This window comes from Phallusia mammillata, chromosome 7 (genome assembly GCF_965637545.1).
Source record: "Phallusia mammillata chromosome 7, kaPhaMamm4.hap1.1, whole genome shotgun sequence".
NCBI lineage: Eukaryota > Metazoa > Chordata > Ascidiacea > Phlebobranchia > Ascidiidae > Phallusia > Phallusia mammillata.
This window is the reverse complement of record NC_137258.1, coordinates 5,039,732-5,059,698: the sequence shown is the minus strand read 5'-3', so window position 1 is coordinate 5,059,698 and position 19,967 is coordinate 5,039,732. Positions and strand designations below refer to the sequence as shown.

The window sequence follows — 19,967 nt, the reverse complement described above, 5'->3', positions numbered from 1 at the left end:
CTGTTGGGTACAGTTATCAACGTAACTAACAGAAATGGTAACTAACAGAATCGTATCTAAAATTCCAGCGTGCGGCTTACAATCGAGGGCGGCTTACATTATTTTTTTAACGCCTCAACATGCGGCTTACAATCGAGGGCGGCTTACAATCGAGCAAATACGGTATATAGAGTTCTTTGCTTTAATCGGTGTTCACTGTTCTTTGCTTTAATCGTTCGATGTAAAAAAAAACAAGCGACGCAGCTGTGACCTACCTGCAAAACAATACTATAAAAGTAACTTTGTATGCCTACATCACATCCAGCTGTTTCCCTTTACAATTTTTTTACCTCGCGCATTTAATTTCCAGTTGTAATTTTATTTCAATTTGTATCCACCATTACCAAAATAAAAAAAGCACGATGTTTTAACGAGTAGCCTACAAACCAAAAAAAACACTTGATCACAAGTAGCTAAAAATCACAGGTAAACAAAAAACACAGTAAAAAAGAAATCAGTACGTCGAACATGATAAAAATCACAGTGAACGAATAACATTGCACAACACAAATAACACTCAAAAAGATCATGTATAAACGTCAGAAGCTTGCATGTTGGCCGTTGGGGCCGGTGTATTTGGAGTCCGGCGGGATCCAGCTGTTGTGACCCTGGAACCCCGAGAGTGGGCCGAAGCGATTCGATTCAACCAATCCGCTGCATTGGGATTTTCAAAATTCTTGCTCAACTCAAAAAGGTTGACCACAGACATTTTCTGTTTTCCAAACATGTTAAGAAAAAATAGCCTACTAGGTGATGTTAAAGGGCCGAAAATTATATTACCTTATTCTGTACGACATTCAATCAATAAATTGTTTTCTCAGAAAACATACTAGGGTAATGGATTGTTAACTGAGATATGAGTTACTTGTGCTATATTTTGTGATGTCTGGAACATAAACATTTTAAAAATGGAAATGTAAAAAATTACCACGGTTTGAAACGCTTTCGACTGTTGAGAAGCATAACATGCAATTTCCTAAAATAAACTGTAGCTTTTATAGCCTTTTCTTTTTTCGGTTTTTAGGGGTCAAAAATTTGAAAAAAAAACAGTTTTAATAGGGTTTTTGCTAAAAAGCTCTAGTTTCCAACGGGTTTCAGTCGTTTTTTTGCCTCCTGCCGGACCTCCCAATCGGTTTAAACAGGAATTAGAAAACAAAAAATTGATCCAAATTTCGAAAAAACAAAAGGCTATGTAGACCGTACACCTAAAAGCTTAAAAAACTCAGCATAAACTAGACCAGGGGTTCTTAACCAGGGCTGCATGCACACCCAAGGGGTGCGAGAACTGTTCCTAGGGGGTGCGGGGATGCTTTCATAAAAATTAAATTACAATGGTTTTGTTATTTGAGCAATTACAAAAGGGTGTACGAAAAGTGGTTGGTGATTTGAAAAGGGCGCAGCAAGGAAAAAGGTTAAGAACCACTGAACTAGACTAATCATTCTGGCAGTTATAATTTATGTAAGGTTAATATTGTTTGTTCAGTTAACGCAGCTACGGATGTCGTTGTTTTGAATTCCATTTTGGAGGGTAAAAATGGTTTGTTTTAACTTTAGCCTTGAAATGACACAATGTACTTAAACTATTCCCAAAAATATAAGTAGAGTAAAAGGATACAGCTTTATCAGGTAAAGGTGGTAATTGAAAAATGGATGGAGGCTGAGTCAGTCTCAGATCTCCACTTGTGCCAGTTGGATGGAAATACTGATGTGCTCGAGGATTGTAAACATTTCCGACACGTGAAGGCATGAAGATGGCAGGCAAACTGACGTCTTGCAAAGGACCACGAACTGTTGTGTCCGCTCGCTGGAGCCTGATGAATACATGAAAATATTTTTTTTTATTACAAATAAACAAATAATTCAACACAACACAGAGGAACTGTTGGCACTGAGATTTGCCATTTAGCCCACTTACTTAGTACCGACTGACAATGAAAACTCGAAAAACTGTGTAGACAAAATGATAATGTCAGACGGTTGGTATTGGACATGAGAACTTATATACCACGCACTACATGGCGAGGTCCATCTTTAATTGCTTTCATAAGTCATTACGGCAGGTATGTGCTCCTTGAATAGTACAAATATGGCATTTTTGGTCAAATTGAGCCTTCATATTAAAACGCCACGCTTACTTTTTAAATTGAAGGACTTTCGCTACATCAGGTGATGAACAATTGCCTCAAAGCCACGATTTGAAAACAGAATTAAAGCTTTTGCGTTAGTGTGGAAAAAACGTTACTTGTATTGGGAAGCGAGTTTCTTTTCAATATTAGCCGCAATGTGATGTCGAATGCGTTGATCCAGCTGCTGTCTCTTAGCAATCATCTCCTCAGTGAGCAACTTCATGCGCTCCCACACCTAAACAGAGATGTTTGTTCAATGCAAAGACGTTCGTAAAAGAGTGGAAACACCCGTACTTAAAAGCGTTTTTAATTGGTTAAGATAGACATAATTTCACAACTAGCCTTTATGCAGACCAGCGATCACGGCACATTCTTATATAAATCATAGTACGCCAGACCCATTGAATGCGTTATGCCGATTACCCAATCAGGCAGTCGTTAAGCATTTCTCTCATATGGCAAGGTCAAGACTAGAAAAGTCAAGTCTAGTCTGCGGTGGGATCAAATCCACGACAAGAGTCTTTTGGGGACTCGCGCTATATACGTTTTAATTAGTTGCTGTTTTGCCAAAAACCACATTCACTTGGCGTTAGCTAGCCTTACATATTATAGTTTTTGAAGCTATTGCCTTACATGGTTGTCATTCCGCCGTTTATATCTTCAAACAAATTACTATCACGATTACAGTAGTGTGTTGTTAACCACGTCAGCACGGTCTGTGTCTGATTTTAATGTGTACTTACTATGACACAAATGCTTGCTAAAGCGTATAAAATAAAAAGTGTTGCATTTATCTACTTTATGTTTCTACTGTCCAATGTTTTTTTTATAAACTGACTTACGTTTTTGGGCAAATGTGCGCCCCAGTCTGGAAGCTGGGGAATTTTCGGGGGTCGCCAATTACCTCCACCGGAATGGGGCCTTTCCATTTCTTGCCGAGAAATCTCTGCAAAAATATGTAAATATTAACTTCTTGCCATGCAATCTAAAGAGTTAAATTTCCACAACACGTTATAGCTGGAACATTTTTTCACCCTATAGCTGTTTTCTGGACATATACTCTGCGGGCAATTTTGGTTGAATCGTACCGCCTACTCGATAAATTCTCTTATTTGCAGAGAAATCGTGAAACTATAGTCGTTAATAGATTCGTCCACTTTATCGCATAATCCAGTTGGTCGCACAAAAAAACTTGGCGATTTGCAATTCACTGGATTAGCATTTTAGATTAAAAACCCAAATATTTTCAACTCTTGGAGTAGCTCAAATTAGCTGATTTGACCAGAGTCAATATTTAACTTACCAATAAACAACAACTAAACACTAAAACGTTGCCGTTTTGTTTATGAGTATATTCACATGTTTAAGTACCTACCTGGCAAAGGAGGAGGTCGCACGAACGTGTTCGTGTCACTGAACGTCACTTCAGGGCGCGGTTGGGAAGAGGTTTGCTGTGAAATTTAATACGTGAATTGGCTAATAGGTATAAAACTCACACAATCCAATTAAATACTGCATAGGTCAAACCCACGGGTTTTGCTGCGGGCAAGGAGCTCGGGAAACGCAAAACTGAGTAGACACACAAAGCTGTGGCTTGGTGGTACCAATTTATCGACTTATGTTTTACGGGGTTGGGGCAGAGGATTCTATTGGGTAATAATGCATTTTATTTTTATGACCGTTTGGAAAGCTTAGAACGGACTAAACGCCAAAAACCATTGGCCTAAGACTTAGGCCCTAAGTGACCATAAGTCATTAGTTTTCAAAGCCCGACACAAGTGTCTTTTGGTTTGTGAGCCATTAACATCACCTTTTGGGAATCATGAGATGTAAGGGACTCATGTACCAATACCTTTTATCGGCTATCGACTAAAAAGAAAGATACAAACAAACAAACAGACAATATGTTTTGTGAAGGCTTAACCGTTCGTCGTTAGTGACTACCTGTGTAGGTTGTGCGGTTTGTAGTTTTCCGACTTCGCTTAATAACTGCTGAAGTTTGGCTTCATATTCATCTTGAATATTTTTTACTTCTAAATCATGTTGCTCCCGTATAACCTCTAGCTCCTCCAGTGGAATGTAACCCTGCGAAAAAATTAAATCATGAAATTTTTAAACTGAAACACTCAAATTCGGATAAAAACAAATAAAAATAAGATAAATCAATTTTACTCACAATAAGCTTTTGAAACTATTGAAACAAAAAACTATTTTATGTCCACCATACACACAAGTAGGGATGGGCCGAGCCGAGCCAGAACCCGAGTACTCGGTACCGAGCATCGCTGTTTTTGATGCTCGGTGTTCGGCCGAGCAGTTGCACAAACTGACCCGAGCACTAAATTTGCATATTCATCCCCTGCTAACGTATGTAGCCTAACTAGTGTTCTAAAAGTTGTCTATGAACAAACACGAATGATTTTTCAAATTTACTAGATGGTGGAAAAACGCGCACTTTATGGGCATGTACAGCTTAATTAAACACCGCCGGTGACGTAAGAGGCCTTGTAGAGCTGAAACGTAGAAAGGGGATTTTTTTGTGACGTCACAATGCACCGAGCGTGCTCGGCCAAACAGAACATTTGCAGTTTTGGCACATCCTTACACACAAGCAATTTATATTGGTATGTTTTTCGGTTGTGTTACAACAGAAAACACATTCGTAAGTGGGAAAAACATGCAAACTGATTGATTGGTATCGGTTTTGAAATCGTGCATGTCGATGTCGATTTTGTCAAAAAAAGTACGTATTTACCGATTTGTGGGATGATGACGAAACAAACGACATTGCTGACGTAGATACGTCGTGATATTCGCGTCCCAGCATCTCGACAATCTCATCTTTTGTCACGTGGTCAACATCCACACCTTAACAAAACACAACATAATGATATTTTTGGGTATTGTTTACTTGGGTAGATACTTAAACACCAAAAACTAGCGGCACTGGAGTCCGGTTCATTTGAGGTCAAATGTCAAATAATTTTATTAATTTATTTTTTTTTGTCTTTTTTCGCAGACTTGTAGTAATGCCGGCGGTTAGTGCTATTTGGGTCAGGTGAAGGTATAAAATCATTAATAACGTTGAAAACAAGCATTTTCCAAACATTTGACCTGACGTTACCTTCTTGACCTCAAGTGAACCGGACTCCAGTGCCGCTAGTTTTTGGTGTTTAAGTATCTACCGTTTACATTATTGCTTTACATACCTCACTTGGTCTGGAACGTTTGTATATAGCCTCAAAGTTAAAAAAGCGTACAAAAACAGGAGAGTTCAACCCATTATAGCCCACTAAAAACGTCTTTATATCACTGTTCTTTCAGAAGCACATTCTACAAACCTGTAATTTCCAAGATAAGTTCACGGACACCGACAGTGTTGACATCAGCATTTAGAACACGTGGTTTCTCACGCTTTATCCAATAGAAAAGAAGAGGTAGTTCCCCGATTATACCGTGGCTGTGGCCGCCTGAAAAATAATAACAAAACGAAATATGGGGCTGATCAAAACACGCTGTTGGTTCTCTTGACTAAAATGTTAACATATATATTTATAAATATGCTTAATTTACAAAAAAATATTTAAAATTCTTAGTGTTTTAACACAAGCCTGTCTTTCAATGTTGCAGTATTTTGGGATTTGCAGGATATAAAGTAAAATGCATTTTCAGATATTATGGGAATATATATGGGCATTCAGATATAAGCTTCCTATAAAACGGTACTTAATTTGCTGATTCAAGGTGTTTTTTTGATAACTCAAGTACACAACCAACCTATTCCTAACTTGATTCCTTGCAGTTGAACCATCATAATCTCTTGATTGGACAATTCCTCTTCAAACTCCCTTGTATCCGTTTCCTCCATCTCTTGAGGAGGACTCTCCGCTCTCACTTCTTCTTCTTTTTCTCTTTCTTTCTCCTTCTTATCCTCGGGTTTGTGGTCGAGATCAGGTTTCACAGCAATCAATTTTGTAGCAAATTCCTAGAGAACAAATTAAAAAACAGGGCACATTTAAACTACACATTGTTCACACTGTTTCAAGATACTAGGTCTCATTAGTGCAGCTGGTGACATTACATTGGTAGCATATACTACTATAGTCAGGACAATTTAACAATGTATTTTGCAAGTGTATCTACCTTGGTCTGTAGGTCATCCCACGTGACAGTAACCATGGCAACCATTTTTTCCTGTTCTCCCTGGTGTACAGCTATTCTGATCTGTAAATTGAGAGGATTTTTTTAACGGAAGTTTTAAAACAAACGAATATGGCAAATTGTACATTCAATATGTTGTTTTCAGTTGTTTGTTTTTTGCAAGTCTTTTAAATCACTTTTATTAAATTTTTTTCACTTGGGCAGTTGGTGACCTCAATTTAGTTCATTTTATTGGAAACAACCAGGTTGGAGAAATGCAGCTCAATTTTTTTGCTCAGAGAACAACAAGTGACAAGGATAGGAATATAACAACCCACATCTTTATGAACACAAGGTGATGTTGCTAACCACTCAGCCAACTTGGCAAAAACCATTGTATGTGCTTCATTGAAACAGCACTGTCATCTAACTTTAAAGGTTTTGTTGGCTTTTGCCTATATTTGAATCTAAATATACAATGAATCCCTTTGAAAGATAAACTGAACAAGACTTACTGGTTCAGAAGAGTTTGGAGGAACATCGAAAAGCACTTCTTCAAATTTACTGCGATTAACCTTTTCTTTTTCTTTTTCCTTTTCAGGTTCAGGCTCATCTTCACCTGATTTGACTTTCTTTAAAATGCTGCTTGGTTTTGACTTGAGCATGCTCTTTGATGGGCTGGACATAGCTGTGAAAGAAACCTTTTTAAACATAGACCATTATAAACACTTGGATATCGACTTAAAAAATAGCCTGACCAAAAAGTAAACTAAAGTGTCAAAAAACAGGGCTTTGTAAACATGCATTAGATTCAAATCAGATTTTTAAAAACAGTTTGATCTACCTGGTGGGCTTGTTGGTCTGCTGGCAAATCCAATTGATTTTCTTCTTCCAGCTTTACCTTTACCCTTCACCTTTGCTTCACCCTAATAGCATTGAGATAGTTGAGAAAACAAAAATTTTAATGCACATTTTTTTGCTATTTCCGCTATCGCACTTTCGCAAAAAGTGACCTTTACTACTTACGCAACTTACTTTTTGTGCAAAAACATATAATTTTTTTGAACCAGCATAAACAGCATAGGTTGTCAAACCCTATACAATGAAACAGTTAAGTCAAAAATCTGTGTGGTACACTAAAACAAGCTTTTAGTTATGTTACCATTTCTGATTCATCGACTATTGGTTGCGAATCTGGCTGTGTTGATACATTTCCTGATGGCAGTGCCGAAGTCTTTGTGGTAATTCCAGCAAAACTGACTGTACAAGATACATCAGACCCATCATCATCTGAAATAAAAGAGCTTTAGTAAGTTATAGTTCCAATTAGTGAAACAAGCTTATTATAATTAAGCAAATTCAACAGGATACCCGAATCCACATGTCAATAGTTTATGCCAGTGGTTCTCAGACTGTGCGTCGCGACGCCCAGGTGCGTCATTTTAATTTTTCAAGGGCATTGCAGAATAGTTCGGTTTCGTGGCTTTTTGTTGTTGTATCAATGTTTGAGAACCACTGGTTTATGCAATCAGGTTAAGTTCTAGCTTGATGTGTAAATTTATAACGAGTATGAGTATGGAATACGTCTTAGCAAGCCTTGAGAATAAGGTAGAGCTACTAACACAGGAACTCAGAGCACACAAGGTTTGTTGAATACCGATAGATGCCATAAAGGGTGCAGTTATTTAAATTAACAGTGATGCTTGAATAGGGTTAGAGATTAAAGTTAACATAAAGATATTTTGATTTTGTTGTTATTTTTAATATGAAACCCTGCATAGCCCAAACCGTCAGCCTTTTTTCACAAATTGCATTCAAATATTTGCATGCACCACCTGGCTAATCTGTGTGCTGTGAGTTCCTGTGTTAGTAGCTCTACCCATGAATAAAGGGCTCACAATAAGGCAGATATATATACCTTTCAGAGTCAGTGGCCTAAAAAGCCTAACAGCTAATTGTGTGTCATATTCAGGTTCATGTGTCCATATTCCCCTATCTTCCATTTCAGGTTTCATTTCCACTGCAACCTCATGTACTTCCTCCACCTGAGAGCCAAAGCTCACACCTCGACGCTGCTGAAACAATTTTTTTAATACTGCACTTATGTTATTATATGCCAATTCAAAAGTAAGCTGCTTGTGTGGTGTAAAATTTGATGACATAGAACCTGCTTCAGATTTAATGCAATGTTTAACTAATTTTTATGCAATATATCCTGGTACCATCTTATTTCTTGTAAAATAGAAAATTTCACACAATATAATTTCAGTTAGCACACAGTACAATGGATAAGTGAACACACACAAAAAAAAAAAAAATCAGTACGGCATTAAAATATATACTCATCATATATAAAATATAAACAACTTTGTGTATCAGTGCTTGCAAACAAATAAATTCAGTAATTAAATTTTAGTTCTTGAGTTAAAACTTCAACTTAAACAAAGTTATAAAAACCATACTTTTATATCTGGGGATGCATCTTCAACATTTGCAGAGCTGTCAGAAATCTCAGAAGGGACCCCGTCACCTTCACTTCCAATGTCTGAACCAGCTTGGGGAGTGCCTACACAACACACGTATTTATTGATGCCGAGGATTGTTTTTTACGGTTCATACAGGGTAGAAATAGACTGAACTAAGCAAGTGTCAAACTATTATACTTTATTTAGACCATCAGGCACATCCACAAACTTATCAAGAACATAATGATGAATGAGAGTTTAAACTGCTGATTGAACACTTTCTTTCAAAAAAAATCATTTTGTAAAATCATCCAACAGTAAATCATTGAACATTTCTTTGTAAACAATTATTATCTTTTGTAAACAATTATATCATATTGTCCTGTCTCCATCCAGTGTTCTCACCCGCTTTCCTGTCACATGTCTTGGAGTTTTGCACTTTTATGTGTTGTTGAATTTTTGCGGGCTTTCACTGTAGTGTTTTGGTTGGCAAACTGAAGGTCTTAAGTCCAAACCAACTTTACTGACTGTTACTTTTATAGCCTTCTTTCCATATTGTGTATTGCTTACAATTTTCCTGCTACAAATAGTGGTTCTTTGTGCTTTTAGTTACTAAAAATACATATCCTAAAAAAATGGTGGATGACCTCAGAATTTTTAAAGTTTACATTCTACAAACAAATGTTTCGGCATCCAAACACATTACAATTATAGATCTTGCTAATGTCTTAACAAATCATTTACCATCATCCTCAGCAGGTGGTGATGCAGCAATTACTGAAAGCATGAATCTCTGCTTTTCTGAAACTCCATCATCTTGTTCCACATTGTCATCTTCACCTGATACAACCAAATCAAATAAATTTATATTTTTGGATTTGGAATTTGATTGTTTATGATTAAAAAATTAATACAATCCAAAAAGGTATCTACTTTGACTTTTTTTGTACAAAATCATGTCAGAAAAATATTTAATTCAAAATTGTGGAGGAGCCATTGTTATTAGGTCAACACATCATAATCGATTAATGTTAACTAAGCAAACATAACATCCACATTAAAACACACCTTGATCAAGGTCATCTTCATCATCACTAAGTTCAACATCTAAATCATTCATGTTGATCCTAAAACATACATAAGTTTTTTTTGTAAAATGTTCACAGAATACTTCCATATAAAATACTTCTAACAACTAGGCCACTTGTATCCTAAAAGGGCTAAAAGTTAAAAATGTTGCAGCTTTTGAGAAGTGCTATGCAGTGTTTACATGGGATCACAAGTGTAGGCTTTACAAGGAACACCCTGAAATAAATAAAACAGCAAACAAACTTTTGAACAGTCTAAATCACCATGTTGGGCACTCTAGTGGCTAGTAAGCCTTTATTCTCTATGATTTTACAACTGAGCAGAGGAGATTTGAGTGTTACTTTACAGGGAATGACAATAACATTTTATGGGATAAAATACTGTTACACAGAGCACACTTTTAGCAAACATTCAAAGTGCATTTAATGGATTATTGAGGTACACCGGGAGAATATATAAAATTAGCATGTAGGCAAATAGAGTGCAAACTTACCCCTCCTTAATTTTCTTTTTGAATGCCTCGATCATGAATTTCCATCTTCTTCCATGTGACTTTGCACTGGTAATCTGAAGAAAAACAAATTATATAAAATTGCCTTTAACAGAAATTTCACAATACTACATATTTTAACTGTCTTAGATTTACACAAATAATTTTTAAATTGTGAAATGTGATGTTGAACATTCTAGGTCAGCACACTTGAACTTACTTTTGCAAATGCTTTCTCCCAATTCATCACTCTCTTTTCCATGTCAAGCCTTTTGGTGTGAGCATCTATCAACTGTAGTCGGCGAATTGCTATGTTCAACTGCCTCTGTTTGCTTTCATAATCTACAAAGAGGAAAAAATTAAAGACAAATTATATTTTGAACACTTACACAAATATGTTCAAGTTTAATAATGAATATAACAGCTAATGATGAAATGAGCATTTGTCAAAAGTGTTGAATAATATAGCATGTCACTTTTTACACCTATTTGGGCCAGAATATTCATCATTAAATCCTATTTTATTTGTCAGGTTTTGTTTAAAAAGCAGCCTTTGCCAAACCAAATTCAATTTTGCATATTAAAAGTAATATCAGTAACCATGCAGGTATATATACATAAATGATGTTTTCCCTTTTTTATGGGACCGTACCAGTATGTAATTTTTTCAATGCTTCACTTCTTTGTTCCCAAGGTATTGAATAGATATTGACCAGCCGTGTTAACTCCTGAATGGGTGTGTGCAGGTCAGTAATCCTACATGTATTATACATACACATCATTTAACATTGCTTACAAACAATGGCAACAACATTTTTTTACGTTCTGAACATTTTTCCCATGCTGAGTGTTATTGCAACCTGCAAACTAGGAGGCAGGTCATGTTGAAGAAGCTCATCCTTCAGCTCAAGTAACTCGTTGAATGAAGTATCAACCAATGATAAACAGTTCATTACCCCTGAAGAAACATTAAATTACATTAATGGAATTGAGTCAAAAGGTAGATTATGACAATATGGTGTAAGTTGAGCCACAAAAATGTTGTGCAAGCTAAATTTGTTTGCAAAGTTTCGTTGTGTAATTATATATAACTTAGTATACAAAGATGGATGTTCAACATTACATATTTTTAAGACAAATTTCAGCCATAAACAGAAATACGTTATGTTAACAAATAATCCAATTATGACATGCAAAGTATGGTGCTGATAGCCTACCCTAAAATGTGCGATCTTTGGCTAGAAATATACTGCATAATGACCAGACTTCGTGTAAATGCAATATAATCAACACTCTACTACAGAAAATGTAATACAAAATTTACCTTACTTACTATCTTTTTTTAATTGTGTACTTAATAACAGATTGAATGATTTGAATAGATGTGTTTGCATGACACCGGGCAATTGTATGAAATGGGCAATTCAGTAAAGCAGAAATAGTTTGCAGGGATATTAATACTTAAGGTTTGTGAATATATTTTACTTTAATTATATCAACTTTTACCATCACAGAGACAGTCGAATTTATTTTGTTCTTCAAGCTCCTTCTCAAGTTGTGCAGCTTTTATTCTTGCTTCTTCTGCTTCAAACATGGCATCCTCCTCTTCATCTTCTGTGTCATCCAAGTTAATCATTGGTTTCTTTGATTTCATCATTTTGATGAACACACAGGAACAAATATCATATCAGTAGAAATTAAAATTAAGGGCAAGATTTCCTAAGCAGCAAAGTTGTACATTTACCCATAAAGGAACAGCTTTGAAACTTATATTTAAATCGCAAAACAGACCACCAAAAAAGTGTGACAAGTGGCACTGTCAGGCAATTGTAACAGTAAACATAACACAACAGTGGAGCATAGTTGTGTTATTGCCTATTCTGAGCACTTCTTAGACAGTCACGTCTAAAACTGCGGCCGCTAGGCCCAGCACTTGCCCCGCCCCATGCAATAGAAAAAACTGCAGGCCCACAGTTTTTATACTTGCGAGAGACGTGACAAGCACTGGATATAATAGGCCCGCGGTTTTTCCCTGCGAGAGATGCGACAAGCACTGGATATAGTGGGCCCGGAGTTTTTCCTTGCGAGAGACGCGACAAGCACTAGATATAGTGGGCCCGCGTTTTTTCCCTGCGAGAGGTGGGCCAAGCACTAGATATAGTGGGTCCGCAGTTTTTATACTTGCGAGAAGCGTGCCAAGCGGGCCCGCAGTTTTTTAATTGCATGAAGCGAGCCAAGTGCTGGGCCAAGCGAGCCAAGTGATCCAAGTGGGCCCGCAGTTGTAGACGTGACCGCTTCAATTTTCCAGAAATTCAATAACTGGTGAACTAAATTTATCTCATTTTCTGACATTTGTACACAGTGGTCATATTTCATTATGTTGAAAAGTTGACACTTTGGAGAACAGCTACTAAACCACACAAGCAATTAGGCTAAAATTATCAAAGGTCTTTAAAACATGAATGCGGCTTAAAATGGCGAGAAAAAACAATGTTACAAACGGCGGCAAACTCTATCTACCGGTTCTTTCGATTTCTGCTCTCGACGTCGTTACTGTGGCAACGTGACAACTTATTTTTAAGACATATTTTTGTACCAATTTGATCACTTAAAAATGTATCTAGACACAAAGAAAAAAATTGAAAGCTATATGGCACAAGCGTTTGGTAACAAATAACAAAATAAATGTTAAGTTTTAGATAATATTTTTTCCGAAAATTAACGCAGCTCGTATTCGAATTCCTAACATGTGCAGCGATGCGTAAATTCATCAGGCATGTTTTGATTTTGCAAGAAAAAAATGTTGGGCGATGCCGAAAACTGAGCCGTGCTTGCCATTCGCCTGTAGAATCCAAGATTGTCTTCAAAGTAAGTAATATTTAAATAAACTTTGAAAAATAACACATTAAGTTGCAGCAAACAACTGTTATGTGAATTAGTAAATGGCTAAATGCGTAAATTGTAAGTGTCTAAAAATTTTATTTTTATTTTTAGGAAACAAGTACCAAGAAAGTCAATGTCAAAACGAAATAGCGGATCTAATTAAGTGCTGTGAAAAGTACAAATACCTGAATCAAGTTTGTTGTTCAGGCTTCAAAAAAGAACTGGACAAAGTGAAAGACAGCGCAAAGTGAACAAAAAATGTTAAACATGCGGCGAATAATAAGGCTGCAATTTCCATTGTGTAAGCAAATGCTTGCTTCTCCTACCCAAGGTACACGAAAATACACATCCAAACCAGGCAATCCTCAACTTGAACCAGTTAACAAAAATTCAATCATGTTTGCAAGATGGAAAAAACATTGGTATTTGTCCATGGCTCGTAAAAAAAACATAGAAGGAGAGGAACCAGAACAACCAAGATCTACGAGAGAAAATTGGAATTACGAAGCAGAGTTTGCTGCATTTAAGTAAGTTCAAATTTTGTGACGAAAAGCTGCAGCATGTTGCATAAAAAGAGGTACCTGCAATCCATTCTAACTGCTAAAAAAATTATTAAAATGCTGCTGGTTAGGGCTATTCACAGACCCAAGAATATTGGCCCAAAATGTTATTACAAACCCTCACCCTGACCATCAACATTTTTAAATGTTTTACATGAGTAGATTGCATGTTAGAGGCCAGTCTATCATTAAGTTTATTTTCAATTCTTCTGCAATAGGAGAGGCTTGTTTGTGAGAGAGACACAGTATGAAACTATTATTAAAACAAATTGTTAAATCTACTGCACTCAAGGATTTAGTTCCTGACACTGTAACATTATTATTTTTCCCAGGTTGCGCCTTCAAATAGATGTTGCTGATGATGATCTTCGAGCAGCATTCACTCAGCCACTTCCTGAAAGAGATGATGTTGTTGATTACAGTAGTCTGTGTACAAAAGGCAATATCTTAATCCATGAATTTGTAAAGCACTACATTAACTTATCCTTCCCCAAACTGTGTGATGAGGGAAAATCCGCGATCCTAGACTATCTGTGCAGTACCAAACAGTTGACCCACATTGCTTTCAACTTGGGTTACAAAGACTTTATACAATGTAGTCCCTTTCCTCCTTCAAGTGAAGTATTTGCTGAATCATTTCAAGCAAGCATTGAAGCAATTGCCAAGGGTAGCGGTGGGCCAGTTGCTGCTGGAAAGTTTATATTGGACTTCATTATACCACAACTGATAGGAAAGGACATTTTGCATGACATATGGAAACCACAGAACCCAATGAAGATTTTGACCCAAGAGTTGCAGAATCAAGGCAAACCAGGACCTGAAGCTAGGCTTGTTCGCCAATCTGGCATAAGCTCAACATTGCCTGTATTTTTCATTGCTTTGTATTCTGGAAAAGAGTTTTTGACTGAAGGCGCTGGTGAGAGTATAGAGCTAGCTGAAACAGATGCTGCCAAATTAGTGCTGAAACGAATTTATGGGGTTGAGCCCAATTCCAGGGCAATTATGATGGGTGTAGTTGTTGATGATGAGTTCTTGGAAAAACTTTTTGCACCCCTAATGCAACAAAGACAGCAGATAACTGGTTCCGGTTAAATTTAAAACACTGCAATGAAGTCTGCAGTTCCTGTTTATGTTGAAATAAATACATTACACTTATAAAGTTATGTATTGATTTATATTTCCTTGTGCAACAGAACAGCAAATATCCGACGTTTGTTGTTGAAAAGGCAAAAACTTCTCATAGGTATTTTACTTGCCAATGTTTATGGCAATAAAACAAATAAAATGATAGGCGAAGTCCACACACAGTATGTGAAAATTTATGTATTCTATTTGTAGTTTTTAATTGTGTTGCACAGTCAAATGAAGGATCAATGTGTGTAACAGTCCTGCCTGCTCCTGCAATGGTAACTACTGTCAGTTTTAGTTTTATGCAGCCAATGTGCAAAACTCAAATCCGATAGCCCAGCCATATTTACATGACAGCACATATCACATAAATGTAGTCATTCACAAATTCCCTATCAGAAGCTCATTGCCTTCGTCGCTTCACAGTTGGCACAGCAGGACTGGATGGGTTTGGTGTTGATGGGGCAGATTGTCTCGATCTTTTGCGATTTGATTTTGTAGGAACCTTTACTGGGGGACCTGAAAATTGTTAGTAAATATAAAAAAAATAACAATTGCTTTGTGAAAACAGTTGCCCTAGGAAAGAAAAACATACCCTCATCTTCTTCAACATTTTCATCTACTGTGGATTTGGATTGTGCTTTCTTGCAATTCAATATTTCGGGAGGCAATCTAAATTCTGATCTTGTGTTTTTAAAAGGAGTAGCCTCTGATTCATCCTGCAAAAGTATGGTTCACAAATTTGCAGTTACTGCTTGTATGGCTTAGACAAGGGGATATATCTTTTTATCCCAATGGACCGCAATTTACATATATAATCATGCTGTGGGCCTGTTAATAAACTGATACATCCAGTTTGATATAAAATTCACTTATTGCAGTTAATTCCAAACTTTGTTTTCCGCTCCCCTCAACCTCAAGGGTCCGTGGGTTTGTGTGAAGGCAAAAGTTTAACGTAAATTTTATTTTATAATCCGATGTCAAAATTGCCAACGATACAGTGCAAATAACAACTTCCTTCAATTTGAAAGTAACAAGTATACAACATTGGCTTACTTCATAAAGCTAGTGAGGGCCACATAAATAGTTACAAGTCATGTCAAAAAACAACAACTAGTAGTGATGGGACGATACCAGATTTTCAAGTGAGTACCAATACCGAGTACGAATATCGATGCCACTGAAATCATTAGATATAGAGTACCAAGTATACTCGTCCCATTACTAACAACAACAAGGTGTGAAAACTAAGCAATTGTTTGTAAAATCACTGTAACAAAAGAAATGAATAGTTTACCAGGGCTTTTAGGTTGTACATTGTTCCAAGATGTTCCCAAAGTTGTTCACTTGAGACAGATTGTCCAATAGATTCACAAAATTTGCGATGAATACACATCATGTGAAAGTGTTTGTTGATGCCTTAATGAGACCAAGTAACAATATAAACATCGTATTTTAATAAAGATTTACAGACACTTGGTTTTAGTTTTGTTTATTACTGTCTTGCCTAACAATTTTCTAATCTACAATCCGCGTCGTGTGCATGTGTGCATTTTTGTTGAGAAACTTACCTACTGGTTTTTGGCCACGCATTGCATAAAACAAACATACTTCAGTTTCTGAATTCCAATGTATCGGTACCGTGGAGGTGGTGACCATATTTAACAAACAAAGATAATGTAAAGTGCGCACGCAACGACAATTAACAATCAATCAACAAACAACCAAGGGCCGCGCATAAACATTGTTCTCATTGGATGGTGGTAGTTACCAATCCTCAACAACACAGCCACATTTCGAAAGTGTTTCTGAAAGTTTTGTTTTACTGTTCAAACTACCTGTTATTATATTACTTACGTTTGGCATGTTTATAAATAATTCATTTTCTTTTTGTTGAAACAGAAAAATAACCATCATAAAACAAAAAATCGAACAGTAAAAACGTGTTTGTAAAAAAATCCCCTAATGGTGATAACCCACGTGTTCGAGTTAAATTGGCAAGCGTTTGTATTTGCATTAACAATATTCAAATAAAAAACATGGTGTTCTTTACTTGTAATGGCTGCGGGGAATCTTTAAAGAAAAACAAAGTCGACAAGCACGCAAGTGGATGCAGAAATTGTGAATATTTGACATGCATTGATTGTTCAAAAGACTTTTGGTAAGTATTCCATAAAATATTTTCTTTTTTTCCGTAATTAGTCTGTTACAGTTTCACTCTTAAACTGTGTTTATGGTAAAGCATAAACCTTTTTTTACTTTTTATTTCCACAGGGGTGATGATTACAAATCCCATACAAGTTGCATATCAGAAGTTGAAAAGTATTCTGCTTCTGGATTCAAAGCAAAACCCAACAAAGGAGAAGAGAAACAGAAAGACTGGATAAAAAGGGTTAGGAACCACTTTGTTTTCGAAGTCATATGGCCTTTTCAATTCTTGAAAGGTTATTAAAAGACATCAATATGCCTGGCAGCAACAGCTTATGGTTCTTATTTGAAGCTTAAATCTACCTTTTGATATAAATCTGCAAATTAAAAAGTCATGATTTAAAACAGAGCTTGGACAAATAAGGTTTTGGAGGTTAATATCTTACGTATTTTTTGAAGATTGAACAAGCATCAGTTTCATGTGGTTCAAGCAATCCGAAGGTTAAGGAACTTCTTGAAAAACTGCAAGAATACAGTAACATTCCAAGAAAGAGAGGAAAGTTCTTGGTAAGTATTTCAAACATTTCAATAACTGTACAAATTTCGTGCTAGGATAATAAATAAAGAATTAACTTCAGTTTATCAAAAGATTTTAATCAAGTCATGATAGCCAATGTTGATGTTGGTGGCATCAAATAAAACATATTCTAATTAATCACAGTACGCCAAGCCCATTAATGGCGCCATACCAAATCAGCCCGCCACCTATATATGACGGTATTGCTTGTCTTCCGAGATGCTTCAGGGCGGATCCCAGTTATATCTTAACAAATAATCCAATTAATTGTGACTGTTACAGAACTTCTTGAAAAATAGTTTAAAAATCAGAGATTCAAAGCTGACAGAAGATGTCTGGGAGATTTTTTCATCAGCAAACAAACCGGCAGTACTTGAAACCAAAGGTAAATTAAATATGGTGTGATTATGATGTAAAACTTATATTACAGTTGACTTCAGTTTATTGCATAGATGATTTGCCAAGTATTTTGTGTTATTAACTGGGTTGTGCACCTAAGTGGATGACTTTTTATACGAGTTATAGGCTAATGTTCTATGTTCCCTATTAAAAATATGTAAAAGGCTGATTATGCGAATAACAGGATTTGCAAAAAAATCCAACTATGCAAATGTGCCACAACCCAACAAGTCTATTGAAACTTTTTGTTTTGTAGAAAATGTCAAATCTATTGAAGAAGAACCTTTACAGAAAAAGAAAAGCAAAAAGAGAAAGCATGAAGAAAATGGGGAAGAAACTGCAGCTAAAAAATCTTATGTTGAAACAGAAGATCAGGGTAACTAACTCAGATGAAAGAGATAATGATAATTACCTAGTCGAAAGTTTTACTTGATGCCTTTGGAGAAAGCCTAAACTTACATGTATCACTTAAAGTTTAGGCAATTGTAGCATGTATCAGAATTTGAACCCATGGCAACGTTAATAATTTACAGGGCTGCACAAGTATTTGCCCTACAAAAATCACTGAGGATTGTTTTGCATGACAAACTATAAAAGTGTGTCACTGCAAAGTTGATTGCACTAGCAGATACAAATGTAGCTGCAACGGCAAAAAAGACAAATATTTTTCTCTGTGTGTAGATCAGGGGTTCTTAACCTGGGGTGCACGCACCCCCAAGGGGTGCGAGAACTGTTCCTAGGGGGTGCGGGGATGCTGAATCATTAAGGTTGGTTAGGTCTATTCTATTTAAGCAATTACAGAAGGGGGAGCTAAAATTGGTTAGTGATTTGAAAGGGGGTGCGAAAATTGGTTAGTGATTTGAAAGGGGTGCAGCAAGGAAAAAAGGTTAAGAACCACTGGTGTAGATGATTTAGATTTAAAACTATGTATATCTTATGCAACCCCTGACATCACTAACCATACTAAACAGACTGTTAATTTTCTCAGACGAAAACTTGACTGTTCAAACTGAAAATGCAAAGAAATTTCCTTGGAACAAAACAATCCGCTTGTGCCTAAAGAACTCACCTGACAAGGAAATGTCAATCAAAAAGCTGCGGAAAAAGGTTTGAAATTCGTTGAAATGTATTGTCTGTGAACCGAATCATTTTTTAACCAAAACATTTGGTAGGTGCTTGCTGAATACTCAACATATGAGGCAGACCAACGCATAAAATCTGAAAATGATTTGAAAGTGCTGTTCCTAAAGAAAGTCAACAAAAACCCAAAGTTTATTGTTGCCAAAGATCGAGTGCGGTTGAAATAGCTTTTACTTTTGTGGTGTAAATAAACTTTTGTTTTTATTAAATGTAATGTGTGGTACATAACATTAAACCTATCTGAAGTATGGTCCTGGTTCTAGCACAGAAATCAGCATTAATTTAAAGACTCAAAATGCAACTACAGATGTAATTAACCATGGCAGTCAGATTAGGCTAAATTCAAGTATAGTCTGGGTACAAAAACTTTAACACCAAAATGTTAGATTAATACAGTTTAATAGAACATAGTTCATGTGGATAAAAAATAATAAGTGATGGAAACGAACGATCAGGTCAAGATCTCAGAATTATCATTAGGTGTGCTGGTCTTTATGATTAGGTGTGCTGGTCTTTATCACACAAAACGTGAACGAATTCATCCTCAATCTCGAAATTTAGCGAACCACGCATAGAAAACTTTTGATTTCTACCAGAGGCGTGCGTCCCGCGGGCCATTAATTAAGGCTTATTCTGCCCCCGGATACGTTTAAATTTTATATGAAGTGTGGCTTGCTATACTATTTTAATGGAGTGCTGGCGAGAGATTTAAATTACCTTCAGTTTCTAAGAGCCAAATGTGTTGCTATTTATTGCGGCCTGACAATTCGGTTAAAATCATTT

The 19,967-nt window shown here is 36.3% G+C and overlaps 5 protein-coding genes across 6 annotated transcripts; 3 read left to right on the top strand and 2 right to left on the bottom strand.

Moving 5' to 3' along the window:
- Window positions 1-337: 337 nt before the first annotated feature.
- Window positions 338-13,052, bottom strand: LOC145239640 (uncharacterized). Of its 2 annotated transcripts, none has more exons than XM_080103006.1 (22): window positions 11,856-13,052; window positions 11,172-11,307; window positions 11,002-11,105; window positions 10,570-10,691; window positions 10,353-10,426; window positions 9,839-9,897; window positions 9,515-9,610; window positions 8,768-8,871; window positions 8,224-8,380; window positions 7,468-7,595; window positions 7,150-7,231; window positions 6,821-6,993; window positions 6,309-6,389; window positions 5,943-6,150; window positions 5,507-5,635; window positions 4,921-5,033; window positions 4,110-4,250; window positions 3,541-3,616; window positions 3,008-3,111; window positions 2,282-2,400; window positions 1,655-1,850; window positions 338-751 (listed from the first exon to the last, which is right to left on the bottom strand). In XM_080103006.1, exons 1-22 carry the CDS (start codon window positions 12,004-12,006, stop codon window positions 566-568), a joined length of 2,739 nt encoding a protein of 912 aa, XP_079959132.1. In that variant the 5' UTR covers window positions 12,007-13,052; the 3' UTR covers window positions 338-565. The 2 variants fall into 2 exon arrangements, with proteins under 2 accessions (XP_079959132.1, XP_079959133.1); XM_080103007.1 differs by having other exon boundaries at window positions 8,224-8,377.
- A 54-nt stretch (window positions 13,053-13,106) lies between these two features.
- Window positions 13,107-13,483, top strand: LOC145239646 (cx9C motif-containing protein 4-like). Its single transcript, XM_080103014.1, has 2 exons — window positions 13,107-13,217; window positions 13,344-13,483. The coding sequence occupies exons 1-2, from the start codon at window positions 13,160-13,162 to the stop codon at window positions 13,481-13,483; spliced, it is 198 nt and encodes a 65-aa protein (XP_079959140.1). The 5' UTR covers window positions 13,107-13,159.
- Window positions 13,484-13,490: 7 nt separating this feature from the next.
- LOC145239642 (large ribosomal subunit protein mL44-like) lies at window positions 13,491-15,102 on the top strand. Its single transcript, XM_080103009.1, has 2 exons — window positions 13,491-13,759; window positions 14,125-15,102. The coding sequence occupies exons 1-2, from the start codon at window positions 13,491-13,493 to the stop codon at window positions 14,882-14,884; spliced, it is 1,029 nt and encodes a 342-aa protein (XP_079959135.1). The 3' UTR covers window positions 14,885-15,102.
- On the bottom strand, window positions 14,944-16,706 carry LOC145239645 (MRG/MORF4L-binding protein-like). Its single transcript, XM_080103013.1, has 4 exons — window positions 16,492-16,706; window positions 16,218-16,339; window positions 15,516-15,639; window positions 14,944-15,439 (listed from the first exon to the last, which is right to left on the bottom strand). Exons 1-4 carry the CDS (start codon window positions 16,577-16,579, stop codon window positions 15,324-15,326), a joined length of 450 nt encoding a protein of 149 aa, XP_079959139.1. The 5' UTR covers window positions 16,580-16,706; the 3' UTR covers window positions 14,944-15,323.
- Window positions 16,707-16,811: 105 nt separating this feature from the next.
- On the top strand, window positions 16,812-19,393 carry LOC145239644 (cell growth-regulating nucleolar protein-like). The gene is made up of 7 exons (XM_080103012.1): window positions 16,812-17,081; window positions 17,195-17,312; window positions 17,528-17,635; window positions 17,928-18,030; window positions 18,301-18,420; window positions 19,033-19,151; window positions 19,217-19,393. The coding sequence occupies exons 1-7, from the start codon at window positions 16,960-16,962 to the stop codon at window positions 19,349-19,351; spliced, it is 825 nt and encodes a 274-aa protein (XP_079959138.1). The 5' UTR covers window positions 16,812-16,959; the 3' UTR covers window positions 19,352-19,393.
- Window positions 19,394-19,967: the final 574 nt, after the last annotated feature.